We start from the raw sequence: 12,526 nt of genomic DNA on the forward strand, positions 1-12,526 counted from the left end.
GGGGCCAGCTTTGGCTGATCTGCCAGCTACAGCCTTTCCTGGACAGGGATAACCTAGCCACAGTAGTACATGCGCTGGTAACTTCCCAATTAGGCTACTGCAGTGCAATTTATGTGGGGCTGCCCTTGAAGATGACTCGGAAGTTGCAGCTACTGCAAAATGTAGCAGCTAGACTGCTGACCGGAACACTTCATAAAAACCATATAACACCGGTTTTAAAGGAATTGCACTGGCTGCCGATACGCTTCTGGTCGGAATTCAAGGTTTTGGAGATGACATTTAAAGCCCTAAGTGGCTTGGGACCTCAATATTTGAGGGAGGGCCTCTCCCTATACATGCTTGCCTGAGAACTGAGATCTGTTGGGGGCCCCCTCCTCTGCATCCCACCAGAACAAGACATACACTATGGTGGGAAGTGGGAGAGGGCCTTCTCTGCTGTGGCACCCCAGTTGTGGAAAGCCTCCCCTTGGAGGCCTGATTGGTGCAGACATTGGTCTCATTTCGGCGCCAAGTAAAACATGGCTTTTTACTGAAGGCTTTGAGGGCTAAATGCATTCTCTAGCACATTGTTTTGACTGTTTTATTGTTTTATATTTTAACTGGTATTAGCTTGTTCAATAGTTTAATATGTTTTTAGGTGTTTAAATTATTTATTGTTTTATACTGTTTAAATTGATTTTATCTGTACGCTGCCCTGAGATCTTAATGATAATAGGGTGGATAGAAATGTTTTAATAAATAAAAATAAATGAAATAATTAAAATAAGATCATTTGTAGCAGTTACTTTTTTTGTACCTCATAATAGCAACAAATATTAGGTGCGTTTGAAGAATAATGATGTGTGATCTGAAATACAGGAAGGCACTAACCACGTTGTCATTCCTAAATGGCATTCCCTGATGCTGCATGAATACATTCACATGTGCACCAAAACAGTGCAAGAGAGGGTGTTTCCAAATGAACGGCTCCAAGCGTTAACAATCAAAAGACATTTGCTACAAAGCTATTCCACCTTTCCCTGCTTAATGAATTTTCTTTGGGTTTTTTTTAAAAAAGAAAAGACAGAAGAGGTAGTGGGAAAACTTGGATGGCTGCAAATGGAAAACAATATTGTTTAAAACCCCTGTAAAATTCCATGAACAATTGCATAATAAAAGCCATGTCTGGAAGCACCCAGACATGGGTTTGCACAACATGACCACTGATCATGGGTGGCAAACCGTGGTGGGTTGTTGTGTTGTGCAAACCTGGACCAATCCCCACAGGGTGGCTTGTGTGTGGACGACAAGCCACCCTAATAACCCAAGGCTTGTTTTTGGAACCACTTGGTAAGAATGGCAGAAACCCCTGCTGCTCTTGCCAAGTGATCTCACCCATGAGCAAATGACAGCCCCTCCAGTGGTGTCCAAGCAGTACTTTGGAGGGGCTCTTACTCATTCACTTATTGCTTTTTATAAGTTTTTCCCAGCGACATTTGTGCAAATGGGGGCCAAAGATTATTTTTAAATTATTTTTTCAATTCCAGGAATGTGAGCAAATGTCATTATTTTTTTAAAAAAATGGTCAGATTTTTGTGCAACTCTGTCCAAAATAGATAGGCTCACCTTGTCTGGTACCTTGCAAATTTCAGCTGTCAAATATACAAGGTAACTAACAGCATAACATTGTATATATGCTGAATAATAATATCTGGCCAGGAACATAGTGTGGAGGTGGGGTGGCAGCTCCCTCCCTGCCTTTCCTAAATGTCACTTTTTCTCCATTTACTCCTCATCCCCCCCCCAATCCCGACTTGCCCCCTTTTTCTGTTTCCTTTCTTTTTCCATCTTCCCCAGTATATCCCTTCAGCTCCGCGGCTGCTTGTCTGTCTGAACAGAGAAGAGGGCGAGGAGGATTTTTAGGCCAGAGAAATGCCCAAGCTTCTTTCTTTAGCCCCTGCCCGGGTGGGATTTTGGAAGGGAAGAAAGCGGCTGCGTGGGAAGGATTAACCCACCCACCCCCTACTTGTGAAAGGTGTCCCCGATCCCGATCGCCCGGCGCGCTTACATTAACAGCACAAAAACGAAAGTTAGGATCAGCGGCACGCCAGGCATTGAGCGTTCATTAGCCCACAGGAGGGGCGAGGCGAGGCTGCCCAAATCCGCCTTTCTCCATCTGTGGAGTAGTTGCGCTGGGCGAACGCCGCGGCTGCGGGACTCGAGTGCCGGCACTCGCCTTGCGGCTGCCTCTGCCAATCCTGTATCACGGGAAAGGGGTCTATTTCCAAGCAGGATTGCCTAGTTAATCGGCCGCCGTTGATGTCTGCCGCTAGAAACGGGCTGGCTACTCCGTGGGGTTTGCTTCCCCTGCCTCCCTTCCAGCGGCCGTTTTGGACAGAGCCGTTTAGCTAGTGCGCCCCTCTCCCCAGCCTCCGCATACAAGCACAGATCTACATCTGACATTACAGATCAGGAATCCCGACACCAATCTCTGAACCTGCAGAAAGGCAACAAACTAATACTCATAGTTAACAGGTGAGGGGCACGGAGGCTAATCGAACAAATACAGCCAGGCAGATCATTTTTTTATTTACTTAAAAATGCAGTTTTACTTTTATTTATTTTTTAAAGCATTGGGAGTTAAATCACTCACAGAGCTAGAGGTAGATCCCAATTTAACTTCTGCCTGCCCCTATGCTACTACATGCCGGGGGAGCCATCTTTTGGAGGATGCCAGATAAATTGCAAGATGCAAGCAAGAGAGGAGAGAGCCAGGGAAGGGGGCAGAAGTCTCTACTGGGGCCCTGGGGACTAGCAACAAGAGGCCTGCAGGCAAGATCTGGCCAGGGGAAGGGCACCAGTTGGCTCTTGGAAGCATCTGCCTGCCATTTAAAATTAAACGGTGGCGGCAGCATAATTCCCCACTTGCCCTCTGACCAAGGAACCTTTCCCGCATAACCCTTGATGGGTAAGAGAAACGGCTCTTGTGAAGGGGCAACAATTCTCATACATGTCCAGAGGCATAAACCGCTTTAAAAATGTGCACATCCTTGTTGTTCAGTCGTGTCCGACTCTTCGTGACCTCATGGGCCATAGCACGCCAGGCCTTCCTGTCCTCCGCTCTCTCCTGGAGTGTGCTCAAGTTCATATTCATTGCACCGGTGATGCTATCCAGCCATCTCATCCTCTGCCGTCCCCTTCTCCTTTTGGCCTCAGTCTTGCCCAGCATCAGGGTCTTTTCCAGGGAGTGCATATCCTATATACTAAAAGCAAATTCCTTCTCCGAGCACCTCTCATTTATGTAGCCGAAATGGCGCCGTCCTAACTCGAGAGGCAAGTATCAGAAGGCTCGGGAAACCCCCAAGGCTTGCAGACGTACTAAACACCTTTTTTGGGGGGGGACGGACGGGGACCCGAACAGCCTAATGAGAAGTGAGAACTGAGCATGTTCAGCGGGTGCGGAACGCTGCCTGTTGGAGGGGGCGGTGGTGGAGGAGGGGAGCAGGAGAACGGAACGTCCCGCAGCAGGGTACGGCTGGCAGGCTGGCGCCGTGGCGCGCGAAGGAGAGCTCCACGCGTTGCCCGCCGCCCTCGTACACAGCCGAGAGAAGCGCCTTCGCGCTTCAAACCAGTGCCGAGGTTCAGGCTTCCCGCCCTTCCGAGTCCCGCAGGGACCCCCCCGCGCAGGTTGCAACCACCCGCCTGCGAGCCCGCCTCGGCTGAGAGCGGCAGCGTCGCTTCGGGCAGCCAGGAGACCCCGCCTCCAAACGGCGTCCCCCAATCGGCGGAGAAGGGGGAGGCGGGGTGAAGCGCGCGGAGCTGAGTGGGCGCTGAGGAGGGGTCTGAAGGCGGGGTGGCGGCGCCTGGTCAGCAAAAGGGGGGACGCCTGGGAGGCCTTCTCGAGTCCCGAAATGTTCACCTCAGGAGGAGCAACCGGAGCCCAGCTAGGAGCGAGGCGGGGAGAAGCCCAAGGAAGCGGGTAAGAAAGAGAAAGACTTTCTGATAAGTTTGTCTTCAGAGCGACCTCACTCTCCTCTTCCTCCGTCTCTTGCACGCACCCGGCGGGAACCGTAGCGCGCCCTCGGGGCTTCTTCTGCAGCCCCACCAGGTGCTCTCCGAATGTTTTGGACTTCAGCTCCCGTCAGCCCTCTCTAGCGTGGCCAATTGTGGCCCAACGCATCTGGCGGGCACCCGGTTGGGGAAGGCTAACGCTACACAATTCACTGGCGTCCAGCTGTGGAGCGGGAGGGGCCCTTGTGCGCCACGCCCCAATCTGAGCGGGTCACGCGAGCGGTGCTGCCCCGGGTCGCTCTCTTTCTCTCTCTCTCGCTCTCTTTTAAAGAGGGAGGGAGACAAAAAGAGGCAGAGAGAACATCTGATTTCGGTGGGGCAGTCAACCAGCCAGAACTCTAAAGGATCTATCCAAGGTGCTGGACATATTTGGGGGTAGGGTTCAGCACCTTGGATAGCTCATTTAGAGTTCTGGCTCGTTCTGACTGAAGCCCAGATTGGATTTACAGCCCCACCGAATTCGGAGCCACCAGCCTCCACTGCTCTGGACACTTCTCAAGGGGAGACCACGTGCCAAATTATAAGCTTGAAAGGCACTCCTGGGCATGTGCAGAGGCCCTTCTGGAGGAGGAGATTCATGAATCTTCCCGCTCCGCTTTCTCTGGACAGGTGCAGAGTGGAAAAGTGGCTCTGGCAGATTGGAGAGCGAGTGAGGGCGCAAATATCCTACGGCTGCTGCTGAGAGCTCAGCTCCTTTCAAATGTTTAAGTGCCAGCCTCTCCTCTGGTGGAGGATTAGGCCTGGGATCTCCCCTGGCAGAAGCTTACAGCTTGCTCATCCAGTGCCTTGAATCTAATGCTAAAATCAGCAGTGAAGGGGGTGGGATGTAGCAACAGTTTCTTCCTGGATTCTCAGCATGGTGTGATGAATCTTTTTTCGCGTCCCCTGAGGAACATTGGTAAGATTTGGAGAATGTTCATGCTGGAAGAGGCACCGGAGGCAGCTAGTCTTAACTATGTGCAGAAGAGGATGTGTCGTTTTCCAGATGTGGCTAATCCACATGCTGTGTTTCACAGACACAGGTACAAAGTTATCTGTGTGAAGATGAAAAACAACAAAGAATCTTGTGGCACCTGAAAGGCTAACACATTTATTCTGGCATAAGTGTTTGTGGACACTGTCCACAAAAGTGTGTGCTAGAATTAATATGTTAGTCTTTCAGGTGCCACAAGACTGTTGTGTTTGCTGTGACAGAGTAACACAGCTACCGCTCTGGAACTTGTGAAGAAGATGCAACATGTTTGATGCTGCTGGTGGTATCAGGTTTGACAGAGAAAACCTTGACTAAAGTTCACAAGAGTATTGGGTAGCAAATGGAATGCACAAGCCACTTGTGTATGTATTTGCATGTGTGAGTGCCATTCCAGCCCTGAAACCAGAATGTGTGAATGAGGTCTAAGAATAGAGGACTGATTTAAAACAACAACAACAGACATTTCCCAATCCAACTGGATTAGAATTGCAAAAGGGTTGGGAAATGTCTGTTGTTGTTTTAAATCAGTTTGTTTCTCATGATTCTGATTAAATCATGAACCCACAAAAAATATAATTTTTAAGCACAAGAAACTTTAGAAGGGGACAAGTAGTCCTTCCCAAAGTTGCCTTTCTGTAGAAACAGTGGTTGTCTGGGATTTATTATATACATTTGTGTAGTTAGGCCCTTAACATTCTTGGGATTTCTCATAGAGTAGATTTGCTGTGCATTCAGATATGTCCCATTTATATGCATATGCATGTTTGAGGAGCTTAATGTAGAAGGTGTCTGTAAAGCTGAAAGATAGTTAATTTGTAGAAAAGCTCTTGATAAAAATGCAAGTGTTGTGCTAGGAACTACCTCAAATAATAAATGTGTTTTTCCTCATTGTTGCTCAGCGCTTGAACTTTGTTTTTGTGATTTGCACTCCAAGCTGCACTAAACTTGCCAGATTCACCTAGATTTGACCTGGAAACTTTGGGTTTTCTGCTGTTTTTTCCACTGTGAAAATTTCTAGAAGGGGAACACAGCTAAGGTTTGGGTTTCATGATACCTTGAAATTCTATCCTAGTTTTAATAGTTATTTGCCTTTTAAATCAAACAGGCAAAACCAAAACAATCCTTCTTCTCACACCTTCTTGGTACTGACTTTAACTTTTGAGATTGCTGCTCAAGGAACTATTCTGCAAGTTTGGCATATCCCATAATAATGTACCTTTGAATACCTCTAAAGAGCCATTTTAAAAATAAGATACTTAAAATTCAAATTTTAGAATGCTACTGGATAATTCAATATAGATAAATTTTACCTGAATTCGATGAGTAAATACAGAGGATGTTTAATAGTCTGCTAAATTGAAATATTCTAAATTGGAGGGTAGTATATGCTGATTCTATAGTTGTAACTGAATCTTGAGTACTTTTTTCCAATAAGGTTCTAGATGCAAAAATACGTAATTATCCATTGTTACTGCATAATTCACTGATAACTCAAACTTTCATTTATGTAGTGTGTACAATATTCATTATATAGAAGGAAAGCAATTTAGTTTTAAAAAGCTAAATCAACACATATAATTAAAAGTAATGTTAAAAAGTTTGTTTTACAAGATACCATTTCCACTTGAAGTTGTGGAAGTCTTGTTTGTGTTTTGCGATGCTAGAGCAGAGTGAACTGAGAAGCATATGGTATAAATTATCTAAGAGCAGTATCTCATGTTATGCAGCAAACATGATTGCTGTGTGTGGACTGCTATTATACTTATGGTTCCTGTATCAATACAGCTGACACGTATGTGTGTCTTGGAACCAATTGTCCTAAACTGAAGGGTTAATTACATAATTATCTGTTCCAATGAAATCAGTTTGAATGTAAAATTGCATAGCGTGGCTGGATTGTGGCTCAAAACAAACACATTCAGCTATGCCAGTACAATTGGTATTACAAAAGAAATAAAGTCAGTAAAGCCATTGTGATGGCTTACTGAGTGATGATGATATATTGGGCCAGTTTGCATGATCAAATAAGGCGCATGCAGGTGGCTATTTTGAATATTCAAGCCGTGACCACAGCTTGTTGTGTCTTCTGAACCTGGCAGGAGTAGCTTGGGTGAGGGTTAAACAATGCTTGCATAACCCATGACTTATTTTAAGGTTATGCGAGGGTTGTTTAACCCTTGCACTAGCCACCCCTGCTGGGTTCCAGTTCCATGACAAGCTGTGGTTGCAGCTTGAAATTCAAGAGCCAGATGGCACGCACTGCAACCTACCTGCAGTGATTGTGCGAACCAGGTCATCATCTTAACAATTAGAAACAATGGCCTGGTTTACATGCAACAGCCACCCAGGTTTTTAAAACCTGGGTTGTTATGAACAAGCCAGTGTGTTAGTAGTCCCTGCTGCTTGATAGCTCCTGCTTGGCTCCTCCTGCCAGCAGGAGCAGCTAAATAACCTGGGCATGGTCTGTGCTTGGGTTGTTTAGCATGATGTCTGAACCCAGAACTTTGAGATGTCTGTCCCCTGACAAGCCAGAGTTGGAGCATCCCTGCATTGTTTAGCCACTCCCACTGGCAGGAGGAGCCAGCAGAAGTGATCAAGCCATGGGGATTGAACCACAGGTTCTTGGGTGGGGGGTTGGTTTTTTTAAACCCTGGGTTGTTGTCTGTGAATCAGCCCATTAGGAATGTAGACAACTTAGAATGATGAGATGATTTCCTAATGTAAAGAGCAGCTATACAATACAATAGTATCACAAAGTACAAGAAAAATACACCATCTTAACAACCTTTTCAGTACAGTGCAAAATGCAACACTGCTTTGCAGAGTGGTTTTCAGTACAGTTTGTTCTGATGCCATACTCTTTTCAGGTAGTACTTTTCTGAGGATTACTAGTTAAGCACAGTGCAGGTGGTAAATAAATTTTTTATTATCCAGAAGGAAAAGTAGGACAAAAACGTTATCCTAGAAGCATATCATTTATAAAATGTCAAACTTTTTATTCCACTCTTTTTAGCTCAGTAATGGATTTCATAAATGGAAAAAGGAGAACTCTTTAAACTTCTAAAGGACCAAGAAGTTATATTTAGAATAAGACTGGAGGAAGTTAATTATATATGTTTAGAGTTACTATGTTTTATTAAGTGTTTGTTTTGCTTTGTTTCCACCCTTTGTGTTGATTACTCAGCAAATATAATTAAGATAAGGGGGATACAGAACAAGCTAGGTTCACTTAGGACCCATTGGAATTAGTGGGACTTGAAAAATTAGTCATGACTAAATTTTCACATTGATTTTAATGGTTTCTAAATGTAACTAATTTGCTCCGGATCCAGCTCAAGGGATGTATGTGTATGCCATATGAAAAACAAAGTATTGGGCAGTGCTTGTGTTGTTTATAATATCATCATGTTTATAATAAATGTCTTGTGACCTTATGACTAAGAGATGTCAAGCTGATGTCATGTTTGTATTCTACAAACATGACATTGTGTTTGTAGAATTTAATTTATAACTCTTCATCTAGAGCAGGGGTGGCTGAGCTTTTTGTCAAGTCAAGTCCAATGAATCATTTAGCGCCACTTTAGCAAGCATTGTAGTACATATGCAGTATCTCCCCCAGGCTCTGTGCCTTGGGGTGGTTTTGCCTTTGCTCTGCTGAACCCAAGTAGCAATGTAATATGGAGGACGCAGGCAGTAATATCTGTCTGACCCTTTCTACCATAGTTAATGCTCCCTGGCCTTCATGATCCTTTCCAAGAATGATTGTGGATACCTGCTGCTTGTAACAGCATGTGCTGTAGGTTGGCCACTCATGATGGCTATGTGCTACCTCCAGTACCAGAGGCAGTGAGCCTCTCTACACCAGTTGCTGGGGAACATGGGTGGGAGGGTGCTGTTGCACTTGTGTCCTGCTTGTGTGTTCCTGGTTGACAGCTGGTTGGCCACTGTGTGAACAGAATGCTGGACTAGATGGTCTGATCCAGCATGGCTCTTCTTATGGTCTTATGTACTACAGGAAGAGGAATGGACTCCTGGGTCCTGGCCCCATACTACTTATTGATTTTAGCTGAATTCATACCTAGCCCTAGCCTGATTTCTCAGGGCACCTTGTATCATTAATGTTTATGTTTTCTGTAGTAGTCATCTGAGGATGGCTTCAGTTGTGCCTTTATTCTCAGACAGGTCCTTTGGATTCTCACCATAGTGGGAACTAGACAAAAGTTGGGGAGCTATTTGTCTGAGGTCCCTCACAAGTAGCACCTATGCACCTGACCACATCATTCATGTTGGTGGTTGGTCCGTGGTACCTACCTGGTTATGCTATAATCCCACACAGTCCTGAATCCCCATCTCTCATGGGCTGGGGTAAAATTTCTTCATGAAGCTTAAAATGGTGGTAGGCAAGATTATGAGCATGCAGGGTCTGTGCAGAGTTCACCTAAGGAAAAACATATCTTGGCAGTTCCGTATTATCTCTCCAGTTGCTATTTCTTATGTCATGGAGTTAAGTGAAAAACCCATTGGCCTGGGTCACAAGGGTTTGTTTAAACCCTAGTAGTCATGAAAGAGTGGCAATGAGTGAGTGTGATGGCTCCTGGCTCCCCATCTGCTGCCACTGCACTAAACAATCCAGGGACACTCTGTCCTTAGGCTGTTTGTCCTGCTGTCCAAACTCAGAATTGTGGGTTGCTGAGGGAGGAACAACCCAGACTTGTAACCCAAGAACAAACCATGGGTTACAAGTCTGAGTTATTCCTTCCCCAACAACCTACAATTCTGGGTCTGGACATCACGATAAACAGCCCAGGGATGGAGTGTCCCTAAGTTGTTTAGCTCTGCCTTGCTGCAGCGGGAGTGATTAGGCAGTGAGAACTAGCATGCTCCTGCTTTGTTCACTTTGTTCCTGCTTGGTTTAACAAACCAAGAGTTGTTGGTTGCGACGTGTGAACTGGATCATTGTTTGCGTGTGATTACTTCTTTGATCTGATAAATCACTACTGAGGAATCCTATTAATTTGTCAAATGGTCCTGCATCACCTGGACAAATAGTGTCTCCACACCAGGGATAAGCAACCGGTGCCCTTCATATGTTCTGGACTACAACTCCCATAATCCCTTACCATTGGTCATTCTGGTTGGGCTGATGGGAGGATGCCAGGTTGCCTATCCCTGCTCTACACTAATAGATCCATTCTGCAAACTTCCTGCTTTATGAGCCCTTCATTTGCCCACCTTGCTCAGTGTTTTATAACCTTCCCCAATGTGGTGCCCTCAACATGTCTTGGACAATAACTCTCATCATTCCTGACTGTTGCCCATGCTGTCTTAAGCTGATGGGAATTGTAGTCCAAAACATCTGGAAGGCACCATGTTAGGGAATGCTCTCACTGACTGGCAGCAGATCTCTAGGGATTCAGGAAGGAAAGGGCCATTATCCATCCCTACCTGGAGATTCCAGGGACTGAACTTGGGCCCTTTGAGAAGCACGTGCTCTATCACTGAGCTACTGTCCTTTCCCAAGCTATGGCTCTCGTATCATGTACTCTTTCCCTTCCACAGTTCTGGAAGAGCAAGTGGTATCACAAGCTCGAGCTGAGTAAAATATTTCCAAAACATGTATCAAGATCTTTGACAATATGCATCTGCTTTAAATTATTGCTGCATGGTCTGATGCTCAACCAGTGAAGGCTATACATTGAACTATGTGACTGAATGAAAATAAGCTGACCAGAGTAACTTAAATGAATAGAAATGGCATCTTCCATGAAACTATTCACTCTGTGGAGAAATGAAGGGATGGTAGGAAAAATAGGCTGGTAGCAAATAATGTAATGCCTTTAGGTAAAATTATGGCCTTGACTTTAATACTTGTTTTTCACTCCTTATATGCAGGATGCAAGAAGCAGCATGAGAAGCAGCAGCAGTGCATTCAGAAAATGCGTTTTGGAGCGGGAAGAAAAAAAGACTCACCCACTGCTCTTCAGTACTGAAAAAAAAATATTTGGTCTACCAAGGGCATGCTGAAGTGATTCTTGTTTTAATTAAGTTGTGCTTCAGATTTCCAGGATCTTCTGTTCAATACAGATACTAGGTTGCAGGGACAAAAAAGCAATGTAGTGTGTTTTTGGACTGTGCAGCGCAAAACCTGCCATTAATAGTCCATATGTGAGGACTGGCATACTAAGGAAGCCAGCAAAACTTGGTAATGGGAAGATGGTGATCCTCAAAAGGGAGCAGATCTGGAAATAAGATTCTTCAATATTATCTCATCTTTTACGATGTCTGAAATTAATGCCAACTCGACATTCAACCTAAGCACATCTACAGATGAGCCAAGAACTGGGCTCTCTAGAACGGGGCACACCATTGTGGCAGTTTTTCTTGGACTTATATTACTTTTTGGGTTCCTGAATAACTTGATTGTCCTCATTCTGTTCTGCAAGTTTAAAATCCTGCGCAACCCTGTGAACATGCTGCTGCTGAACATCAGTGCCAGTGACATGCTGGTCTGCATCTCTGGTACCATATTCAGTTTTGTATCCAACATCTACGGCAAATGGATTGGAGGGGAGCATGGCTGCAGGTGGTATGGCTTCGTCAATTCCTGTTTTGGTAAGAATTCAAAAATTTAAATTTAGTTGCTTTAGGAATACTTATACTGGAATAAGCTTCATGAAATATCATTAAATATTATACTTTTCTAAGTTAGTTAGATGTTTATAGTTTGACCTCACCCAATAAGCTCTGAACTTTATCAGGCATAATTGTCCTGAGCATCGCTGTAGGGCTGAACTATGTGTTCCGTTGCAGACTTGGGTCTGGGAAATGTTATTCCTCCTGCTGGAGTGTACTTTTTTGTGCTGCAGGGGAAAGCAGCTGGGGTAGTGGGTAGGAGGAAGGGAGTTTTGGATGGAGAAAGGATTAAGCGCTTGCCTTCAGCCTGCCCAGCATAATTGCTGTGTTGTTGTGCAATCACAATCCAAGGCTGCTTTCAGGTGGCATAGATCAACCTAAGTTACTTCTGAGGCCTTGGATTGTTTCATTGAGATGCAAAGGGTTGCTCTCTGGCCAGTTTAATGTAAATAATGATATATCAAAATGGCAGCAGAAGGCAGATGCAGGGGAAAAAAATGTTCTGCAAAACTGTATTTCCTCATCTTCCTCTGCTGTCAAATCAGCACTTAGATTCTGCCCCTGAACATGAACAGCACCAAATCAGTCCTTTTGCAACCCTGTGGGGCCTCATATTAGGCCAGACTGAGCCTAATTAAATGCTGTAAATAGTCAAAGAATGAATCTAAATGTTTTGGGGTTTGTTAGCAGCTGGGTATTCATGAAAGCATCTCAAATGATTTTGATTTGTGGTGACGTCTCATGAAATGCATGCATACATTAATTCATTCCATTCAAAGACATTTGCTTGTCGAGAAGCATGGAGTGGTTGTTTGACCACCCCTGGTAAGTTGCCCAGTGAAACAAATACTTGGAACCAGTTGTAGCCAT

The 12,526-nt window shown here is 44.9% G+C and overlaps 1 protein-coding gene across 1 annotated transcript in view; it reads left to right on the forward strand.

Annotated features, from left to right (window-relative positions):
• The first annotated feature begins 3,770 nt into the window (after window positions 1–3,770).
• Window positions 3,771–12,526, forward strand: part of LOC146350217 (parapinopsin-like) — an 89,974-nt gene continuing 81,218 nt past the window's right edge. Inside the window, exons 1-2 of the mRNA XM_084841793.1 lie at window positions 3,771–3,958; window positions 10,916–11,635. Coding sequence (XP_084697919.1) covers window positions 11,302–11,635 — 334 coding nt within the window. The 5' untranslated portion in view covers window positions 3,771–3,958; window positions 10,916–11,301. The remainder of the gene's footprint in view (window positions 3,959–10,915; window positions 11,636–12,526) is intronic.

Source organism: Heloderma suspectum, chromosome 3 (assembly GCF_057233095.1).
Source record: "Heloderma suspectum isolate Gila_16-S chromosome 3, 16-S_ref, whole genome shotgun sequence".
NCBI classification, from domain to species: domain Eukaryota; kingdom Metazoa; phylum Chordata; class Lepidosauria; order Squamata; family Helodermatidae; genus Heloderma; species Heloderma suspectum.